Raw genomic sequence first — 23,115 nt, 5'->3', positions numbered from 1 at the left:
GGGGGCCCGGGGACAGCGGCCCGTTGCCTGGTGGGGCCCTGTCGCCTTCCCATGCCTCAGGGGTGAGTCCTCCACCCGTCCGCCCGCACAGGGCGTGCGTCAGCCCGTTTGCTGCGGTGTTTGCTCCCCCTCCGGCCCGGGGAGAGGGAGTCGATGCCTTCCGCGCATCGTTCCTTCGAGCTGCCACCTTCCTGAGCCGCTTCTCCCCAGCGGAGAGACGTTTGGGGCTGGGGCCGACGGACAGGGCAGGCCTGGGGCGGCCGCCCCTCCCCTGCTGCAGGCGGCGGTTGGCGCCGCGGGTGGCGGCTGTCCTAACCGTCTCCTCTTGTGAAACACCCTCAGGTGGCTGGCCCGCTTCCTACTCCTAGGGACGGGCAGCTCTCTGCGAGGAGTCGGGCAGAAACTTCTGCGGAGCTCGAGGAATCAGCCGTCTGATCCGCCGTCCCTCAAGTAGCGAAACTCGGTGAAGTTAAAGCTGTATGCTAGAACATTTCAGTCCTGGGTGCCGGTCTCTGGAGGTATAACCCTACTCTGAAAAGCACCCTCACCCTTCAGGAAGGAGACTGTCGGAAGTCATCACTTTTCCTAAGAAAAAGTACGCTGTTCTTCCTGAGCTGCTGTTAGAGTGGGTTGTCGTTTTTTTCTTTCTTCGTTGCAGTTGTATAAGTGTAAGACAAACCTTAGCTGGCATGCATGTTGTCATAACTTACTCTTCCACTAGGAAAAAGTTAAAATATGAAAGCTGTTCACTTTTGCTTCTGTATTCTCATCATCAAAGTGCATTAAGTATCCTCAAGGTAACATGCATCACCCCGCTTCCAAAACTTATGTTTGTTTTCTTCGGAGTTTTATGTTCCTGAAAGTTCAAGTTATTCCTGTGGTAGTATAAAAAAGTTTATTTAGTAAAAGTAGAGTCAAACTTAATCCCAGAATTATCTTTTTCAATTGATGTTTTAAATTTTAACTTTATATATGTATAACCACAGAGGTGAGATGGTTCAAAGGGCATGCAGAACACCAACAAGCATTAGAAGAAGAAAAGTAAGAAAGATGTGTAGAGGAGCAAAGAGAACCAGACAGAGGTGGTCTTCTTTTTCTGTTGTGGTGTTAGGGAGAAGGCAGTGTCTTTCCAACAAGTATGTTTGTGTTAAATATGTCAGAGTTAATCCATACAAATCCATTATATGTGACTGTTAAGACTGATTTTTAGTTCGGCTGTTGAAAGCAAAAGTCCATTTCTGGTAGGCTGAATAACTAAGCCATTATTAAATGTCACCTGCCAGAATTCCAAGGTAGCAGTGCTATACCATAGTGTTTTTACAGCCTTGTGTTACACCCAAGATGTTAATGTTTCTCCAGAATTTAGAGTGAAGCCATGGTAGCTGTTCTGTACAAACACCACCAAAGATCCTTCTTTTAGGAGTGATAAAATAGCAACTCCACAGCTAGGTTAATGTTATTACCTGTTTGGAGTTTAATTTTTTGTTTTCCTTATTCTGATTTAGAATCAGATGCTGCTATTACAATGGTTTCCTTTAAAAAATACCTTTAGGGACAAAGTTAAGTAGTAAGATTTTTTTTTTCTCCTTCCTTATTAATTATTTTTCTGTGAAAGTCAGGGTGCTCAATACATGATTGAGTTAGTATTTATAGGTTCCTGTTAAACCCAACAAAGTTACTTCTGTTCTTGGATCAATTAGGCTAAGATTAATAATGGCCCCTTCTAGCATCACATTTTAAGTTATGGTGTATCTTGTGGAAACAAATAGACAAGAAATAGAATTATGGTGCTCTTTACTGTTTTATGTTTAATTTCTTTGGTTTGTCTTTAATACTGCTTTAGATGAGATGCTGTTGTTCAGGGATTTAAAAATGACATTATTAAGCATTTGAAGGATTTCTGAATGTAGGACTTTTGGGGCCGGGTCCAAGCTTCTGTTTAAGTAATAGCCTTAATGATTTGAATCACTTGCTTTGTACTTTCTTCTGTGGTTGAGAGAAGACTGTATCTTGTAGGTCCTTCCTATCCTGCAGCTGGATCAAGCACACATGTTCACCGAGTGCTTTATTCCAGGTGCAGTTAAGAGTCAGCTGAATTAGTTCTAGTGGTAGCAACTTGCTTCTGGTGCTTCTCACACCCAGGAGGGTTACTAACAAGTCCTCCTGGTAGGTGATTAGCACATGTGCAATAACCTGATGGTTCCAGGAAGTAGGGTGATTGCTGTGTGCCTGTGTTCAGAGCCGCTGCCTATGTGTATGCAGAGCATGTAGGATGCCTCCCAGGCACAGTGAATGCAGAGAACAAGTAGCTGCTGTGATACAGAACTGCGGGACAGCTGACTGGAGAGCTCTTGGTTTGCCTATGGGAAGGTTTGAAATACACTTTACCATAGCTCAGATGTAATGTTGTGATTGCCAGTTTGAAATTAGTGTTATTGTTCACACTGAGATATAAAATGATATACCGGACCATTGTGAGATAGTGTTTTTATGGATTTTTCTTGGGCAACCTTTAGCAGTGTAGGAAAGTATAGGTTTATTGGCGCATAAGCCATATTGGGAGCTTGCAAGCCACTGATTTTGGTCTACTTAATTTAAAACACTATCACCTTATTGGAAAAAAAAAGCATTAAATGAATAGAACAAAAGAGGTAATCTGATCTTTGTTCTTAAAATCTTAAGGGACTTTTCTGACTGGACTTTTTAAATATCTAATTTATATTGTACTTTGTTCTCTAACAAAGGCTCTGAGTTTCCCATGAATAATCTTTACAGTGCTGCTGTCATGGACATATAAAGCTGTTGGACAGGTTATTTATTTTAAGAGGAGCCTTAGTTCCTCAAAGTATATGCATTCTAACTTGTTACTTTGATTGATATATGGGAACAACAGTTCTTGGGTTTAATTTCCTTTCATTTCACATTTTAATGCTACTATTGAAGCATATGCCTTCTGCTGAGAAGCCCAGAGGCAGACCTCTGAGGTAAGTTACCATAAATTCATTTTTAAGAACTCGTATTTGTCACAGTGAACTGTCACAACTTGACAGACTTGAAATGGACTGTTAAGAAGACTAAGTCTAAAATGTGATCACTTGCATCTTGTTTCTGCAATAAAACACAGCAACTTTTAGTGAAATACAAGTTTTTCTTTCTTCTAGATAATGTTAATTACATTAATCCAGTCAATGGCTCTACACAGAGAAATTGCAATGAAGAATACACAGTTTAAGATACTATTCAAATTGTGTAGTTGATAGATTGTTTCCCATAAAGTAATTGACATAAAAATATTTTGATATATATGCAGGAAACACGTTTTTCCTTGATTAAATGCTGTCTTCTTAAAACAACTAAACTTTGAAGTCAGGAGATCTGTGCTGCGTAATTTTCTTGTTCAGGGCACAATACTACACTTCATAGTTTAGCTCACTTGAATCAGAACATCATCCAAAATTCTTAAAATACTTTTGTGTGAGGAGGATTTTGGGAAGCATTAAATATATGCCTAAAGAGTAAACATGCATATTCAGGAATAAAAAAGTCAACAAAAGGATATTTAGAAATGGCTGTTCTAAGTCATCTTGTGAACAGGTGTCCTAGAAGTCAAATTAATGGCTTCTGGTCTGTGCAGTGGGATTTTTTTAGAAATAGAATTCTAAATATGTTCTTTGGCAATATAACTTAATGATAGATTTTTATATATAGGAACTATCGGCAAATAGTTGCCTGACTTGTTACACCAGTGTGCTACCAGTCTAGTGGATAAATATTTTAACTGCCTGAGTATGATGAAGCTTGTATAAATAGATGATTCATTTCCCATAGAGAAAACAATGTGTCCCTTCTCACACACTCATATGCCTCACATTTCTTAAATACTAGCTCTTATTTTTGTTTGGCATAATCCCCAGTAAAATGAGCTCTGTGATCATTAGGGTTTTATCAGCGTAATCTCACTTGTTCAGTTAAGAATGATACAATACTTTCATGCATACTAAATAGTGAATGTGAGAAGATAGAGTTTACACTCAAGGTTTTGTGTGATTCTGCAAATACTTGCAGAATGATTCAAGTTGAGATGTATTACTCTGAGCTGCTTCTGCTCTTCAGCTTGTGAGCACATCAGCTAGTGCCACATGAGAATTTTATCAGCTGTGTTGCCTGTAAAGAGAGAGGAAGAGAGGAGCCGGAATTCAGATTTATAAGTAAAGCCTCTGATTTTCAAATGCAGTGATGAAATTAAGTTATGAAAAAATCTTAGCCTTTGTAACTTTATATGTCAGCTCCTGTGAGGTGGTGTGTTTCCTTAGGAATTGAAGGGTTACCTTGAGATTTTTTTAAATATACATTTATATGCATGTAGTCGAAGATCACTGGAAATGGTGTCACTACTAGCCCCATCAGTAGAAAGAAGCATCCGTTTGTCATAATTTCATTGTCAGCTTCTTGCGGCAGATGCGGCATTTCCTCAGAATGAGTTGTCATTCTCTGCCCTGTCCTATGCAACTCTTGTAAAAAGATGCTAGAAGACTATGCTGAGGTTATAGATTGAGCAGGTTATATTGCCGCGTGGATGTTGTCTCTCAGGTTATTTTCATTTAAATCTTGTTCTGTCCATCTTTGTGCCAGCTCTTCACTGGAACCCTTCTTGTGAAAGGCTGTTGCAAGAAGTGCCGTTACTGCTTGGTCTGAGAGGCAATAAAAGAAGTTCTAAGGAATACAGGGCTAGAGATCTTTACCACAAAAAAAAGAAATGGTATCTTAGTCCTGTCTGAAAGAGCAGAGACTGAACAATTGCATATACTGAATGTTCAGGATAGTAAAGCTTTATGCTCATTATTTCAGGTTTAGGTTTGGTTCAAGACTTTAATTTTTATGTCTGAGTAATTAATTATTTCCATGTTGTCAGCTGCCCGGGTTCATGGGAAATAATAATCCAAGAAGGATCAGAGCACTGCTTATTTATGGTACTGACTTTTTCAGTCTGACACACAGTTTACATAAAATGATCAGGAATAGATTTTATTAGCAAGTTCTGAAATGTTTCCCCTGCTTTTTCTGTGTCCATGTGGGCCTTGAGGTAACTACAAAATAGGGATTTTTGATCTATTGTCATTAGTAGTTCACAGGAACTAGAAAATGTTCTATGACAGCAATAGCTTACATCAGAACAGGTTTGAGACTTGTGACTAAAGGCAGTGATACCAAACCCAGGTAGAGCATTGCTCACTTCATTAGTCTTTCTGTCTTCTTGTAGTTATGTATTTCTGTTTGTCAGATTGGGAAGCTCCTATAGTTAGGAACATAATCATTGTACTACTCTGGAAGGTTATCAGGGTAAGTCTGTACTCTCCTCTGGTACTGCAGCATTGACAGGATTGCTGCAGCCTGACAGTTCCCCAGTGCTCTGTTAGAAGATTATTCTGATAATAGATGTGTTCCTTTCCAAGTGGAGTGCCATGTTTACAGTTTCTTTTGAAAAGCAGACATTGGCTGGGTTATTTGGTGGATGCCATTTATCTTCAATAGAATCATTAGTGGAATTCAAAGAACATGATAATCTGTGGAACTGCAAGACGAAACTAGTCCTTGACTTAGTTTTGCTTTGATACTGACAGCTCAAGCAGAAGGACTTGTCATATACTTAGTTTACCTAATCATGCTCTTGAGCAGCCAAGACATGGAATAGGATCAGGAACAAGCATCTCCCTTGTGACCGTACATTGTTGCAGTTCAGAGTCTGGATGTTGCAAGTTCAGCCGTGTAGTTTATATAGTAATTTTCAGTCTTCTGTCCAGAATTTTTGGTGATTTTTAAGAGCCTGATACACTCCTGCAGTCATGAAAGCTGTTTCAATAAAAAGGACCATCGAGCTGTCATCTGGCCTCATTCTCATGTACTTCTTACTTTATGGTGTACCCTACACGGAGGACAAAGAGTTGATAGCTTGAGAAAAGCAGAGGTTTTAATTATATTTGGCCAGTGAGGAGCATAGTTACTTTCATAACAGTAACTAATTTAAATAAGTCTTATGTTATGTGATGTAACTTATTGGCAGTCAAAGCTCATCTTACCAGAACCCAAATAATATCATCTGTCCATGTAAAGTTATTCCAGTATCCCAAATGTACAAGTACATGTCATGTATCTAGAATATTTTGCCTGCTAGATGTGATAGTGTGTTGTAGAATGGTATTTCAAGAGGTAATGCACTAGTGCAGCTGTGATTTCTTATTTTCACAATCCTGAAGACACTGCAATTTTCCAGACTGTATTCTATCAAGTCTTCAAAAAGAACATGCTGACAGTGACTCTGATCCTTGTGGACATTTATCATCTTTAGGAATCCTACCACCCACCTCCCAAACCTGTTTTGGAACTTTCTGCTAACACAGGCTTTCAGACATGAGGGGAATTGGGTGGAGCTGGAGTCATTCTTCCTTTTATGAAGTACAGGATTATGAGGATTTGTGCAGCATATGCAGAGCTCCAACAGCTGTTGCTGTTAAAAAGACTTCTGAGTTCACACATGTGAAGCATCTGTGTGTGCTCTGCAAGTCTGTAATGAATGCAATGTTGTAAGAGATGTATCTGTTGTTTATGTGCTGTTTCACTACCATGAATACTGTTTTGAATTAATGGCATGACTTTGTCTCACTAGTCAGTGTTTTACTAACTTTTAATGTTTATAACGTTATTGAAAATCAGGTTGTATACAACTATTTACTGTAAAACATCAGTCTTACGGTATTATGGATAATTGTGTTGTCTTTTTTCCAAGAAAAATAGCAAAATTATTTCTTGAAATGTATTAGAAATATTACAGACCTCTTCAAACCATTACACAAATGTTGATTCCTAGTATTCTCAAAATCTCTGAGGAAAATGCATTGCATTATTTTTCATCTCGGATTTTGCAAAACTGGAAATGGAAGATCCTGCATCTCAGGATTTGGGAAATTTTGCTTTTGTCTGTGGGTTTCAAGTTGAGTATCCTCCACTTGGATAAATACATGCTCTTGTTATAAGTTGTCTTTCATCCAATATGGACACAATTATTAGGTCTCAAACAAGAGCATTTGCATTTCAGGGAAGGGAAGCAGCTTTTTTATTCTTCCTTTCTCTGTGTGTTAAAGGATGCTTTTTGCACAGCACCTCTTTTGCTAAATCTGCTCTTTTCCCATGTTAGATGTATAATGGGAGAGTTGGTGACATATGGAGGAGGAAAGGAAGTAACAGAATTGACGTGTTCATGTGAGAAAGTACTTGTGATGTTAAGAGAAGTGGGACATGCACACGCAGACACACACACAGGCTAAGTAGAAAAAGCTGACCAGATTTTTAGGTTCACTAGATGCTATCCGTTTACCAGTGATTTTTGGAAATGTTACTTCAACAAACGAAAGGTGGCTATAAGCCCTTTCAGGCACTTGTAATGAGTTTCAGGGAAGTTAGAGCAAGAAAATTTTGACTGTTTTGAGAAATAGGTCTCAATTAAGTTTAAATTCTGTTGAATTTCATGAAAACCCTTTCTACTTACTGTTGCAGTATCAGTGGGTATTAGAACATCATTTTGTCAGCAGAAAGTTTTTATTGGTGGTGGTTTTTTGGTTTGTCTTTTTTTTTTTTCCTTTTTTTTCTGGAAACAGCCATTAAGGAGTCATGCACTGGTCTGCACTGAATTCTGTGCGCAAAGCCACTGACTGTTAATGAGCTCTCTCTGGCAGCCAGGAAAGCAATAGGGAATGGAAAATACCAGTATAAAAAGAGAACCAGGAAAAAGAGGGCAGACTGCTTTATAAAGGTATGCCTTCTAAGCCTAAAAACATTGGTTTAAAACCATAAATACTTAGAACTCAGAACTTCACTTTTTTCCCTCAGGGAAATTTGGTAAAGTCACGGGAACAAAAGATACTCAAAGGTGGAATCACATTTAGGTGTTTGGGAGGTGCAGGAGGATTTCCATGAATCTGATGTACTTCTTAAAAATAACATATGTGAAGGGATGTTTGAGTGGTTCCTTTACAGATCATTTATATTTACTTTGGTCTCCAAATGGTCCATCTGTAAGACAGCAAAACGGAGAGGGAGAGGCAATGTGTGAAGCATGCCCTAGTGGAATACAGGAAGCCTCAGGAAAAATCCCTCAGACCACAGTGGTTTTTTTGTCCTGTTTTCAGGTCATCGTTCCTCTTTTCCATCTTCCTTTCCCTTTTTGCCTCTAAAAATGTTCCTTTTCACCAAAAGTTGTATGAATGCAGTGAAAGGTACAGATTGAAGCAGATGCCTTTCCGTCCTTATTCTGTTTAGTGTCTTATGCACTTTCAAGGTAAGTTAATCCAGAGCGATACTGTGTCTAGGCTGTGGACTTAACTGTAGAGAAGGAGAATCTGAAGCTAAAGAGGCTTGGGAACTTCCAAGATAGGCTGCTTGTGGAAGGATTTGGAAGTTTTAGTCTCTAAGTCAACAGCAGTTGTACTGTAGAGGCTCACCTCCCAAAGAGGTGTTGGAAATTATCAACTGTATTCCTGGAGAGTATAATGTAGAGACTTTTTTATGTAGAAAATCCCTGCTGCTCAGACCTAATTAAATTGGCTTGCAAATGCATGTTATCCCAGAGTGGGATTCGTAACTGGTAATGAAGTTGTTTCTGTAGGTTTGTTGGATCTGCTGGGCTTCTCAGTTCCAGTGGAAAATGATTGAGATACTTAAGAGGAAATGTGAGAAAGCCTTCAGTTGTTCTTTTTTTTCAAACTAACCTCCAGAAAGAACACTTCCTCCTAAATTCTCAGTTGTCACTTGGCTTCAAAGTTGTTTATCCCTATTATTAAAAATTGTAGTTGGTTTTGAAGATTTACTAAAGCAAGATCACCTAAGTTACCCACTTAAACTCCTTTTCCAATTCTGCTATGCTCATGGCTTCAGCATTGTTACAAAGGTTTGGTGGGGGAGTATATCATAGGGGTTTTTTTTCCTTATTAATTGTATTATTATTATTATCTGCATTATAAGATACTAGCATTCATGTGGGGTTTACAGAATGTAATTTAAATCTTGCAAAGTTTTATTGTCAGCAGTTCAAACCACTGTGCTTTCTTTGTGGTGTATCCTGTTTTCCATTTGGTTCCTCAAGCATTCTAAGAAATTTGATCTTGTTTCTTATATGAAGATTTTGAAATGAAGTTTTATACCTGTGTGGCAAAGCCAAGTGTATGATGGTAATACTGTAATGTTGGTACATCATAAATCTTATAATTTGCATCTGGAGCCTCAAATCTCTCTCCTGACAAGCTAACAATTCTGTTGATCAGTCAGAGAATTAATGCATTGTGACAACCCCATTGTTTGCTTTTTAGTCCATTTTTAAAATAATGATTTCTGTTGCTGTTTTCTAGCTTAACAAATGGCGGCACAGTGTGTGACAAAGGTGGAGCTGACTATTGCCTGCACCAATCTCTTGGATAAAGATGTTGGCTCCAAGTCAGACCCACTATGTGTGCTTCTCCAGAACACGAGTGGTCAGCAGTGGTATGAGGTACAGTGCGATGCTTCTTGTGAATCTGCTAAAAACACAGTCTAACTTGTTAGAACTTTTAAAATGCTGGAGTGTATGATTTCATTAAAATATTTTAATTATATATGAGCACCTCTGAATACTTTTCATTACATTATGTCTATAATAGTTATACAGATAGCTGTTGTTTTCTAAGAAATACTTACACCTGTCTGATTTTTAGCAGTGTTCCCCCAGCCATGCATGGATCAACAGAAGAAGCCTTTCAAGTACTTAAATGTGGTTTTATAAATACAGTACTCCAAGATTAGGGTCTCATCCTGGATTTGACAATATCCATTTTTATGTTGGGCTTGCCTGTGCAGGAATAGATACTCCTTATAGGGAGCAAAGAAAACAGATCCTCAAAATCTTTGACTTAGAGCAGTGGGTTTTGTAATATCATGTGGTTATTTATATTTGATGGAAGGTTTGTAGGAAGATATGGCTTTATACTAGGAAGAATTTTTGAAAGTCTTTAATAATAATAATAATAATAATAATGTTATTTGATTTGAGTGCTTGTTTGGTTGGTGAAATGCTGGGTAAAGTGATATCTTTCTAACTGCAGGTTGATCGCACAGAAAGAGTTAAGAATTCCTTGAACCCAAAGTTTGCCAAGAAATTTCTAATTGATTATTATTTTGAGCTTGTTCAGAAACTTAAATTTGGAATATATGACATCGATAACAAAACCTTTGATCTGAATGATGATGACTTCTTAGGAGAATTTGAATGTACACTGGGGCAAGTAAGTATGCAGATGATTTCCCTTAGAATTAAAAAAAATATGACTTAGTGCAAATCATTAAACATTTTTATCTTAAATTTATCACTGTATTCTTGTGTAGTTGAGGTATTCTTAGGTTGAATAGGATTCCCTTAATTTGTATTTTTAAGCCTCAGTTCAGTGTATATACATTTTATTTACAAAAGGTCTTGAGATGATGCCCTGAACTGTTCTCTAGAATGGTGGCTGTCCAGATTGCTGTCTGAAAGTAAATGGACTGTCAGTGAGCACAGAGTAGTAATTATTATTTATTCTAATACCAAAATTCTTATTTTTATACTCCATAGAAAGAGAATTGGTGTATAGCAACGTAAGAATGTTCACAAGGGCCATTTTAACCTTGTAATTTGCTTTCTGCTCAAGGCAAGCAGTGATTCTGGTTCTGCCTACTGTTGATTTAACTCCCATTTCCCTGTCAAATTCTATTGGTGCTATCACAATCATGCAGCTTCTTTTTAACTTTTTCTTTCTAATAGATCTTTCGAAGGCACTTCTTTTCAGGGGAGTCGTCTTGGGATTTTTCCTCCTCTGTGTCTAAAGTATTTTCAATTGTATTATGAAGATGGAGGCATTGTGAAATGAAATTCAGTAACAATTTAAAATTAATCATTCACTCTTAAAGTAAAGAAGGACCTGTAGAATAAGTAGACATATTTCTGAGAAAGCATTACCGAAGAGGATAACATAAAATCAACTAGAAACACTGGAGGGGGAGGCTGATGTTTGCATGACAAACATTGTGTTTATAAACCTGTTTGCTGAAGCTGTTTATGAAATGCGACTTGCATGTGTTTGGATGATATGTATGAAAAACTTCAGAACAGTTTGAGATTGGAACTTAAGAACTCTGCACGTGTTCATCTGCATATGTATTTTAAAATTTTGAAGTGTATCAAGTATTATGTAGTATAGGAGATCATGGGAAGTAAATGTAATACTATCATGTTCATGATGAAGGAAAAATTCCTGAAATTAAAATACCTCACTATCTCATTTAATTCCTTTGAAAATCTAGTAAATTGCACTAATAATGCTTGATACTCAAATTTTGTCTTGGCAGATAGTTTCTAGCAGGACTCTAACAAAACCATTAGTACTTAAAAATGGCAGACCTGCTGGAAGAGGAAGTATTATGGTAAGACAATAAATCTCTTCAGTGTTTTTCCTTAAATCTTGTTGTTTTTTTTAAGTTAGTAGCTTGAACACAGTGTGTCTCCAGTGCTATAAAAAGTATCTTAAAGCATTTTTTCCCCTCTACTAATATTTCTTTGTCATCCAAAAGGAGAACAGCTCACTGTCTGCATCTGTAAGTCTCATTGCATCCATCAAAATAATTATGGCATCCGATTCGAATGTGCTACTGTTTGAGCAGTATCTTTAATTGACAGTGTCATCATCTAATGAATCTCAATGTCAAATCAAATTGTTCCTTCCTCCCTCGACCCCATTTTCTAATGCTTCGTTTGTGAGCAATTTTTTTTTTTTTTTATGAACCTGCCAAAGGAGTGTTACGAATAGGAGAAAACTATGTAGTTCCTGAATACAAAACAAGTATTTTGTTTGCCTATCTAGGTTACAGCAGAAGAAGTGAAGGATAACAGAATGGTTGTATTGGAAGTAGAAGCAAGGAAACTGGACAATAAGGTATTTAAGTGCTTGCTGTTTCTTTGATAAAGTAGTAAATAAGAATCTTGTCAAAACAGGAAACATTAAAATGTTCTTTCATATTTTTTTTAAATAATTAAATCCATGAATATTTGTCTTATACTAAAAATGAAATTGAAGAAAGATTGCTTCAGAATAACTTCATTGACTGTTTTGGAATGAATTATAACATATTCAGAAATAAGACAAGTACATTGCAGGGATATTCTGTGAATAGCATGCTTCCATTTAAATGTAAATCTTTACATTTAATCATAAAGATAAAGGAGTTTTAGTATATCCATTGGTTTGAGTAGTTGTATAAATTATTACCTGTTAGCTCTCTGAAATAAATGGTAAAGGGTGTATAAATCTGTTATATTAAATATTTTGAGGGTAGCTAAAAATACCGTATTTAGAAAGACATTTAAAAAAAAAAAACTAATAATGGAAAAAATGTTATTTTTTCCAGTCAATTTACTTTTTTGAACTGGTGAAATTCTTAGTTTCCCAACTATCCATCATAGTACTTATGAATATAAGTATTCTTTTGCATGAACTGTCAGGTGAACACTGCAGAACTTTTATCCTAAACTGATGGACGTTCCCTGTTTTCTTCTTCTCTTTCACAGGTGGTTACATAATCAAACTTGCATTTCTTCATGTAAAGCTTTTGTTCCCTGAATATATAGTTTACTTTTTGTTAATCTAAGTGTGTTTTAACTAGCATTTATTGGCATTCATGCCACAGGCTGTTCTGGGATAATTACATGTTCTTTATATACAGGATTTTTTTGGAAAGTCAGATCCTTATCTGGAATTCCACAAGCAGACTGGAGATGGAAACTGGGTGATGGTTCACAGAACAGAGGTAGGATATTTTCAGTCAACAACCTAGAGATTAAGGTTATTTGATTTCCAGTGTGTCACAGCACTAGAGGTACAGTGCCTTACAAAAAGAAGAGAATCATCTGGTAGTTGACATGCAGACCAGTTAGAAATCACCTCAGCTCTTCCATTGATTTTTTTGATAAAGCAGGAAGGTCTGCCTTTAGTCTGATTCTGGTTTATGCCATCCTATTTTAAAGGAAAATACTTTTTCTTTTTTCCTTTTTTAAAAAAAAACAAAAACAAAAACAAAAAACAAAACACCCACACCTTTCTACAATCTAGAAGAAAACGTGTTTTGAAAAGGTCCTGCATACTCACACAGGGAGATTTGTCTCAGTGCTACTCTGACAGTAGAACTTGGGCATTCCTGTGACGGTGCTGTTCTTATGTCAGTGTCACCTAGCTGTACCATTTACTAATGAAAGTAATTATACCAAATGCTTGCATAGCAAGGGCAAGCCAAGGATAATGCTCAGTGAGGGGAAAATCCGCTTTAGCAGCGGCAGCCTTCCACCGAGGACGAGGTGCAGAGGTCCCGTGACAGCCACTGACAGAGTAAGACTAGGTTCAAAATGTCTCACAGTAGTGGAAGCTCAGGCCCTTGTCACAACGGAGGTATTGTGCACATTTGAAGTGGTGACCATATTAATTTTGAAGCATGGATGTTGAAGTGTAATTCCTTTTTGTGTCAGATTTATATAAATAGTTTCTCTCATGAGGTGGTTCTGCATAAAATAAGTTTTTTCCATCTTCAGTCATCTTCAATTTCAATAATGAATCCAGAATCTGTTGACAAATTCTGAAGATTCTTCAGTGTTACTCTTAAATATCAGTTATTTAGCATTCAGCTTGAGAGACCGTGTGCAGTAGGATGTCTTTTTACCCTTATACACTGTTTCTGCTTAACCATACCATGAATTTCTGTAGGGCATATTTCAATAGTAGCATTTCAGAATAAATACAGGCTGGAGTGAATTGTAATCTCCAGAGCATTGATGTATTCAGAAATTCCAGTGTAATCTTTTTCCATGCTTTTTTGGTAAGTCATGCTTTTATATAAGTTTGTGTGTATGTATATATGTGTGTGTTTATTAAATAAAAAACAATATCAACACTTAGGTAACAATAAAGGAATGTAATTTTTTGCAGTGTAGTAGCTGGACGATATGGTAGATCACAGTGCAGTCTAGAACAATATGGAGCAGAAAGATACCATCTCTTTTGGACAATGGTACTGCATGTTAGGAATGTTTAGTTTGGTTATATTATATGTGTTAAGATTCCGATTGCAGGAGGTGATTGACAGCAGTATTAGTCAACTGGTTTTGCTTACAAAAATCATGGCATGAAGGTATGACCAATTACTATGGCTACTTTCCACTGTTGTGAACAATAATATTCTGGCTTTTTTTTAACAGGTCATTAAAAACAACCTGAATCCTGTTTGGAGGCCCTTTAAAATCTCTCTCAATTCTCTGTGTTACAGTGACATGGATAAGTCAATCAAGGTAATGTATATTAAATGTGTGTATGAATTAATGCATTAAAAATAAAGTACGTAATAAATGGAAGATGTGTTATTTGAGTTATTGCCTCTGTTTCAAATTGAATTGAAAGTATTAGGTTTCTTATTTCAAAGTCACAGAGATACATGCATGTTTGAGAAAAAAAACTCACATTTGTGATGCATTATCTGGTAAAAGTTGGTTTCTGAAAGTCTGGGAAACCAGTTGAACATAAGTAGCTTTGAAATGTCCAATTCAGTTTCTTACTTAGATCATACAGTTTTAGTGTTGCATCAGCCAACATTGGTGGTGTTAAGATACAATATAGTGAAAAATGCATGGTAAAGGCTAGAATATGCTTTGTTCTACATTATGGGTCTTGTAATGCTTTGCTGCTGATGCAACAGGTAACACTAATGAAATTCTTAATATACTACCTGATACAATTAAGTACACTTAATACACTAGCTGAGATAACAGATGTGGACCAGATGTATCTTGTGGACACCAGATGTAGCAACTTTTCTCATCAGATGAAATTGAACTTTCTGTCAGACAGTCAACCAAACCTGTGAAGTGATGGTTTTACCAGGACTGGTCTTCAACTCTTTGTATCTTCAAGTCTTATCTTGAATAAATTATGTTTAGCATCTGAATGTTTTTCTTCAGGAATTCCCTTTAGGGGAAGCTAAACAACCAATCAAACTGTCATTTAGAAGCTATTATGATCATGTTAGGAACCTGATATTTTAGCATTTAAAAAAAAAAAAAAAAAGAAACTGCTATACTTGCTGTTTTTCCTCTGGGAAGGAATGACGAGAGCATGAGCTGCATGTGACAAGTATTAGTCATATGACTTGAGGCAGTCCTGGAAAATGCTTAACAGCCATGGGGATCTAGGTGTTACAAGCACCTGTATAGATTTAAATGCATAATTATAGAGCAGACTGATTAACAACTTTATAAGCCCAGAACCTGCTTCGCTTGCTGCTTCTGTGTTTTTTCCTTCCCATTACTTTCTTCTTCCTTTTTCCCCAAAATAGCTGTGACAGCTCTTACATCTCCATATACTGTAAATATATTTCTCTTTTTCAGTAAACAGCCATACTTAAAATATAGACCATTGATTAGAATATATTAACATGGAGTTATTAAAATGATGATAGAGCTGAGAATAAAGTCTGTTCTTTGGAATCTTTTCCTCAGAAGTGTCGGTTTATTTCCAGCAGAAATAGATTTTACTTGGAGTTGTTACAGACTTGCAGACAGACAGAAGGATTATGTCTTAACTTAGAAATCTGGGAGCTATCACTTCAAGCATTAAAATGCAGACAGAATTGTATTATAATGTTGTTGAAGGATTAAACGATGCTTTTAACACTTTTATATGTGTACAGTTGTATACGTAATGGGCTAATTGTCATAGTAAGTAAAACCACCAACTTTTCCATAATGAGTGGCTTTTCACCTATTTAATGGCTTAGTTTGTGTATCCCCAGCAATGCACAAACCAAGTTGATTCTTTATCTTCTGGATTTATTGCTGTATTCCATGTGAGTGTGTTTGCAGTCAGTGAAATTTTTGTGTGAGAATGTGAGCCTTTCATCTGGAGCAAGCATGCCTAGTTCCGCTGGGGAAAATATATATGCAATTTTATCACATGGTTCCTTAACGTTATTGTGTGTCCAGGAGAGCGTACATGGAACAAAAGAAGTATTTCTGTCTTGCCTGGAGTAAGTATTGAAAATTGGCTTACATGGGTCAAATGTATCAAGCAAGACAAACTTTAATCCCTTTAAAAGGAAAAAGAAATAACTGTGCTGTGAACAGGTATCATAACTTTTGGCTCAGGAAACTTCTTCAGTTTTAAATTTCAGGTATTGAAGCATTTGGCTAAGTATTTGATTGGCTTAATTTATGGCAGTCAAAAGAATTTTTACATAGTATCTACCATGAACATTAGTCTGTTGGTACTGTGACTGCTTGTAGGAGATTTAAGTTGCTATTCAGTGCATGTGCATGCATTTTATTTATTTGTGCATTCAAAATGTTGTAGGAGTAGTGCAAACTGCAATGCAGAGGCATGTTCTGCGCAGTATGGAACTTGCAATCTACACATCATATTTTGTACTTCAACATTACTGTTTGTTTTCAGAAAGTTAATTCCTCTCAGAAACTCAGGTGTGTGTTGAAGCTGTTTGTTTTACTTTGTTATTCTGAAATGAAGTGGACAAGTAATCAAGTAAATTGTTTCTTGAATATGGCATAGAATTTTTTCACTCTGGAAAGACAGATGTGAAAATAGCTGTTCAGTTTAAGCCATATATATTCAGAAAAATTTTTCTTAAAGTTTATGTTTTGATTCTAAATAATGGGAGATTCCTACTTTGACTATTTATTATTGTTATTATTTATAATAATAATTATTATTACATTATTTTAATTTGTTTTCCTGTGATTTGATGAAGTTAGCTAGCATGTTTGTGTTGCTAAACTGAAATAAAATATCAGAGGTGGATGGAATTAGCATACGCTATTATAGAGAAATACCCAGCTTTTTATCTAGAAAGTCAGTTGGAACACATTCATAAGTTGAGTTTTTAAAAAACTAAAATTGAGGACACTACAAGGTTAAAGTAAAAGTGGTAAAATTATGCTCGCTCAAAATAATAGGTTCTCAAACAGAAAAAAAGTCTATTTTTCACTTGTTCTGCCTTCTTTGGTGGGTTGAGGTGTTAAGAGATGAGTTGATTGAGTAGTAAAACTTAGCATTAAACACTGAATACAGGAAAAGAGGGATTTTTAGTGGACATTCAGATCCATGAAGTGTGGATCATGGTGACTGTTTAAATTTGCTAATCTTAAAAAAAAATTCAGGTCTTGTTTCTAGACTTAGGGCTGAACCTTCATATACTTTATTAATCTTCAAGATAATTCAGAATTTAAAAGTAACAAAAAAGTATTAATAAAACTCTTGTGGTCACTGAATAACTGATTTACTAAGTTTTTTAGCTGGGTGCTCAGAGGTAGTTAAATTTCCTTAATACCTCCAAAAACCAGAAGTGTCTTAATCCATAATGACAATAAAAAACCCTACAGATTGTTTTCCTACTCTTCCCAACACCCCTCATTCCCCAAATGTAGTTCAGTATAATTGATGTTACCTGCTCGTGTGGGACCTGACACTGCTCAGTATCCTTGTCTCTCCTGCACTTCAGTGGAAGATCTGATCTGAAATTGGGTATATTAACTTTTACCCAATCTTAATCTGTAATTTTTAGATGCAACTCTCTGCAATTCCAAGACTGCAGCACGAGGAAAAACTCCATGATATAAGAAATTTAGGAATGTTTTGCATGTTCAGGTTTACCTAAACTAGAAATGCCAGTGCAGTGTTTATTGCTTTTGTAGGACCATTTCCGTTAATAACACTGAATAATGCTTCATTTTAGGTTGAGTGTTATGACTATGATAGTGATGGGTCTCATGATCTCATAGGAAGTTTCCAAACTACGATGTCGAAACTGAAGGAAGCATCTCGGTCCTCGCCTGTAAGTCTTACATAGTCTAAGCTGCCTGTGTGATTTTGATAAGCTGTTTTATTCATTTTGGTGGAAAACTTACATCACTTGATTTGGAGGTATCAAAGTTGTGTTAGGCTATGCCTTAAAAATGCTACTGCAGTTGAGGCTGACTCAGCATTTACATTACACATCCACTTTCCTAGGATTAATATCTTGGCTACAATTTTCAATATTACATAGCTAAATACCTACCATCAGCACAAAACCCAAAATGCAGTACAAATTTCACTGCAGTTAAAAGGCCAAAACTTGTAGGGCTTGGATTTTTTTATTCCAGATTTTACTCCTTTATTTTCAAGTATGGCACTTACCAACTGCCATGCATACTTTAGTGACTATGAAAAAAATCAACATTTGTGCCACTGCACAAAAATGCAACTGAATGTGTTATGTTAGGTGGCTCTTCTTTAAGGTGAAATTACCCTTCCTGTTCTTATGAGCTGTAACAATTTGCAAACCTTTTAATAGACAAGGTTTACATTTAGAAGAAGAAAGGTGACACAGCAACCTTAACATAAAAGTCTTTGTTTTATGGACATGTATGTTTGGAAAATATTTTACCATCTTTTGCTTTAATTCTGTAAAACCTGCTGAACTGCTCCTGCATTAGTAATAAAGGGATATATTGTGTTCCTGCTTGTACTTCTCTAACATCGAGTGTTGCATTTGTACTAAATTCTTCAGAGCTGTTGAATATGAAGAGTCAACCTTGACTGTAGTGGGTTTTTGATTGCTGCTTTGTGCCCTGCCATACTTTTCGTTTAGATACCTGTTTCTGAATTCACCTCTTAAAATTTTATATTGTTTGTAAAGAATTCTGGACTTGTATGCATGTAATTCATATGCCGCCTAGTTGGAGCTCTTTTTCTCATTTTTTCTAGATTTTCAGGGACCAGGTAGTATCAGTTTAGCTTTCAATACGGGCAGTGATCCTTCTTATTACTGTAATTACAGTGTGCAAAAAATAAATCAGGGAGTAGGAGGATTTAATGAAATAATTTTTTTCTCCTTTTTTAATGAAGATTTTATGATTCTTTTACGATGTGTGGTTGGCTTTTTTAAAGTTGCACTTTTGTTACAGAGGTACACAATGTAGCAGGTTTGTATGTTCACGTTTTCAAGCACATATTTTTTTTGTAAGAACTGCGATAGTGAGTTTCTGTGTGGTGTGAAGTGTGTTGTGTAAAGGCTTCTTGAGATTACAAATACCTATTTTCATCGCTCACCTAGCACCATAATAGGTGCAATTCTCTTTTGAATTTAAAGAAAAATTATTTTAAGTTATAATCTGCCTGTGCTGGTTTTGGAAATGCTTTAAGAAAATGGTTTTCTTGAGAACTGTGGCTATGCTTACTCTAAGTAACTTTTTGCTGTGTCAGTAAGATGAAGCGAAGATAAGAGACAACACAAATGATGTGCTCCAGGTTTCTTCTACTTTTAAAAGAAACTAACCTATAGTCCTGCATAATCTGATTAATAATGTCTGTAAAATATTTCCAGTGCACATTAGAATTTGACTTTCAGTACTCCAAGTGTGATCTTTAGTTACTCCCACAATTCTGACATCAGCTGCACCTGTGGGATTTGGCACAACCTCTTTCGAGTTTACTTGAAAGCCAGCATGGGTGTGACTGTATCCTCAATTGCTGAAAAAGCTGATCTTATATGACTGGAGTGAACGGGTGTCTTTTCATTCTCTGGAGAACTTACGATTTTTCTTTTTGTTTCCCCCTTCCCTTAAGGTGTATCTTTCCCCCAGGCATGCTGTTAGTGTGCTCTGCTTGGAGGATTATGAAATGTAGTTGAAAGATTGTACATGCTATGTATCCCATGACCGTTATTAGTCAGTACGTCACCAACTGACATAGTAGAAAAACAAGTCCCTGAAAGACAATTTCCATCAAGTAGAAGTGATGCTGGTGATGAAATGTCCAAAAAAGAGAAGGTAAAGAAGAGGCATGCTGACTTCTCAGGTGGTGTCCTTGTTAGTGCATTTGTTCGCTTGAGATTAATTACAAGATCATTTTTTAAAACTTAATTAAACGAAAGCAGCAGAACCTGTTTCTGGCCCAGAGCCAGAAGGCATGTCTGGAATACGTCATCAGGCTCTTTATGCACCAGACATGCTGCATCATGCCATTATGACTGTATCATGGCAGGAGCTGCTTAACCTGGCTAGCTGTTGATTGCACTTGGAGGTTAAGGTATTGGTTCAGTTGATGAAGCCTCAACAACTGATTATGGAAAGCTTAAACCTATAATTCTTTATTTCATACGTTACTGCCACAGCTGCTGGAAACAGTGATGCTTTGACTGAATCACTATGTCTTTACCAAAAAGAAAGTTGTTACCAGAATCCTCAGAGGGAAAATAGTACAGAATTTCGTTGTCTGGCTGAAATACAGTTGTCTAAACAAATGTTTTTGTCAGCTTTTGGGTAAGAGGATTTCTGTCTTGATAATGGGATTTTTCTTGCTGATTTTGGGCAGGCTGGGTTTAATTTTGCTTGATAGCGAAATAAACAGCATTTTTAATAGAGGGCCAAAGTAGCAGTCCTACAATAAAGAATTTTTAAATTTGTTGCATAAATGATATTTATAGTCCTTTTATTGGTTTTGTTTGCATTCATGCAGGTTGAATTTGAGTGCATCAATGAAAAGAAAAGACAGAAGAAAAAAACCTATAAAAACTCTGGCATTGTGAGCGTTAAGCACTGTGAGGTCAGTGATATATTCCGGTATGACTCTGGTTTCAAGTGTTCAGGCATAACAACTCTCATCTAGTATGCCTTCACCCTCAAACTGTAAGAAACTTTAAAATGTCTGAAAGTTCTAGACACAGTAAATATTTAAGGGCTCTGATTCATTTAAGGAGACAGATCATAAAATGGTTTGTGTTGGAAGGGACCTCAAAGACCATCTAGTTCCAACCCCCCTGCCATGGGCAGGGACACCCTCCACTAGACCAGGTTGCCCAAAGCTCCATCCAGCCTGGCCTTAAACACTTCCAGGGAGGGGGCATCCACAGCTTCTCTGGGCAACCTGTTCCAGTACCTCACCACCCTCACAGCAGAGAGTTTCTTCCTAAGATCTAATCTGAATCGACCCTCCTTCAGCTTAAACCCATTCCCCCTTGTCCTGTCACTACACTGCCTGATAAACAGTCCCTCAAGATCTTTCCTGTAGGCCCCTTTCAGGTACTAGAAGGCCACAATTAGATGTCCCCGGAGCCTTCTTTTCTCCAGGCTGAACAACACCGACTCTCTCAGCCTGTCCTCATAGGAGAGGTGCTCCAGCCCTCCGATCAGCTTTGTGGCCCTCCTCTGGACTCGCTCCAACAGCTCCATTGTCCTTCTTATGTTGGGGCCCCCAGAGCTGGACGCAGTACTCCAGGTGGGGTCTCACAAGAGCAGAGTAGGGGGGCAGGATCACCTCCCTCGACCTGCTGGTCACACCTCTTTTGATGCAGCCCAGGACACAGCTGGCTTTCTGGGCTGCAAGCGCACACTGCTGGCTCATGTTGAGCTTCCCATGAATCAATACCCCCAAGTCCTTCTCCTCAGGGCTGCTTTCAATCCATTCCCCGCCCAGCCTGTAGTGGTACTTGGGATGGCGCCGACCCACGTGCAGGACCTTGCACTTGGCCTTGTTGAACTTCATGTGGTTTGCATGGGCCCACCTCTCCAGCCTGTCAAGGTTCCTCTGGACATCATCCCTTCCTTCCAGTGTATTGATTGAACCACACAGCTTGGTGTTGTCGTCAAACTTGCTGAGAGTGCACTCGATCCCACTGTCCATGTCGCCAACAAAGATGTTGAACAGCGCCTGTCCCAGTGCCGACCCCTGAGGAGCGCCACTTGTCACTGATCTCCACTTTGACGCTGAGCCATTGATCACAACTCTCTGAGTGCGACTATGCAGCCAATTCCTTATCCACCGAGTGGTCCATCCATCAAATCCATGTCTCTCCAATTTAGAGACAAGGATGTTGTGCAGGACAGTGTCAAATGCCTTGCACAAGTCCAGGTAGATGACGTCTGTCAATCTTATCTACCAATGGTGTAACCCTGTCGTAGAATGCCACCAAATTTGTCAGGCACGATTTGCCCTTAGTGAAGCTGTGCTGGCTGTCACCAATCACCTCCTTATTTCCCATGTGCCTGAGCATCGTCTCCAGGAGGGTCTGCTCCATGATCTTGCCAGGCACGGAGGTGAGACTGACCGGCCTGTAGTTCCCCGGGTCTTCCTTTTTCCCCTACTTAAAAATGGGCGTTATGTTTCCCCTTTTTGCAGTGAGTGGAAACTTCACCGGACTGCCAGGACTTGTCAAATATGATGGCGAGTGGCCTGGCCACTTCATCCGCCAGTTCCCTCAGGACCCACAGATGCATCTCTTCAGGTCCCATGGACTTGTGCACCTTCAGGTTCCCTAGATATTCTCGAACCTGATCTTCTCCTACAGTGGGTGGTTCCTCATTCTCCCAGTCCCTGCCTTTGCCTTCTGTGACCTGGGCGGTGTGGCTCAAGCATTTGCCAGTGAAGACTGAGGCAAAAAAATCATTGAGTACCTCAGCCTTCTCCATATCCTGGGTAACCAGGTCACCTGTTTCATTCCGGAGGGGACCCACATTTTCCCTCATCCTCCTTTTATCACTGACATACCTATAGAAACTTTTCTTGTTGTCCTTAACATCCCTGGCCAGATTTAATTCTATCAGGGCTTTGGCTTTCCTAACCTGCTTCCTGGCAGCTTGGACAGTTTCTCTGTATTCCTCCCAGGCTACCTGCCCTTGTTTCCACCCTCTGTAGGCTTCCTTTTTGTGTTTGACTTTGTCCAGGAGCTCCTTGTTCATCCATGGGGGCCTCTTGGTGTTTTTGCCTGACTCCCTCTTTGTTGGGATGCATCACTTCAGGTTGACACCTGAATCATGTGTCTGTTCTCCCCATCCTCTCACTTTCTCTTAAATATGCCATCTATATGGCAAAAACCACTTACCAATTTGTAAGGCCATTCCTGAACTGCTGTGTTTCCCAACTCATTGTTTTATGGTAAATTAAAATCTGGTATGTCTGTTATAATATGTTGGTTTATAAATTATATCATCTTTTGGAGCTGCTTTGTTGTCTGCCTGTAACTGTGTAAATG

The 23,115-nt window shown here is 37.9% G+C and overlaps 1 protein-coding gene across 7 annotated transcripts in view; it reads left to right on the top strand.

Moving 5' to 3' along the window:
• Positions 1-23,115, top strand: part of CPNE3 (copine 3) — a 35,429-nt gene that overhangs the window by 268 nt on the left and 12,046 nt on the right. For 2 of the 7 annotated variants that reach the window (XR_008575688.1, XM_054814892.1), the window contains exons 2-10: positions 343-625; positions 9,399-9,538; positions 10,128-10,307; positions 11,407-11,481; positions 11,919-11,990; positions 12,778-12,861; positions 14,300-14,389; positions 17,839-17,937; positions 20,604-20,690. Coding sequence is in view for 6 of the 7 variants with exons in the window: in XM_054814892.1 (XP_054670867.1) it covers positions 9,407-9,538; positions 10,128-10,307; positions 11,407-11,481; positions 11,919-11,990; positions 12,778-12,861; positions 14,300-14,389; positions 17,839-17,937; positions 20,604-20,690 (819 nt within the window). In the remaining variant the exon portion in view is untranslated. The other 5 variants (XM_054814896.1, XM_054814893.1, XM_054814897.1 and 2 more) reach the window with 5 other exon arrangements.

The sequence above is a fragment of the Grus americana genome, chromosome 2 (assembly GCF_028858705.1).
Source record: "Grus americana isolate bGruAme1 chromosome 2, bGruAme1.mat, whole genome shotgun sequence".
NCBI lineage: Eukaryota > Metazoa > Chordata > Aves > Gruiformes > Gruidae > Grus > Grus americana.
The sequence above is the reverse complement of the archived record's forward strand: the minus strand, read 5'-3'. Positions and strand labels throughout refer to the sequence as shown.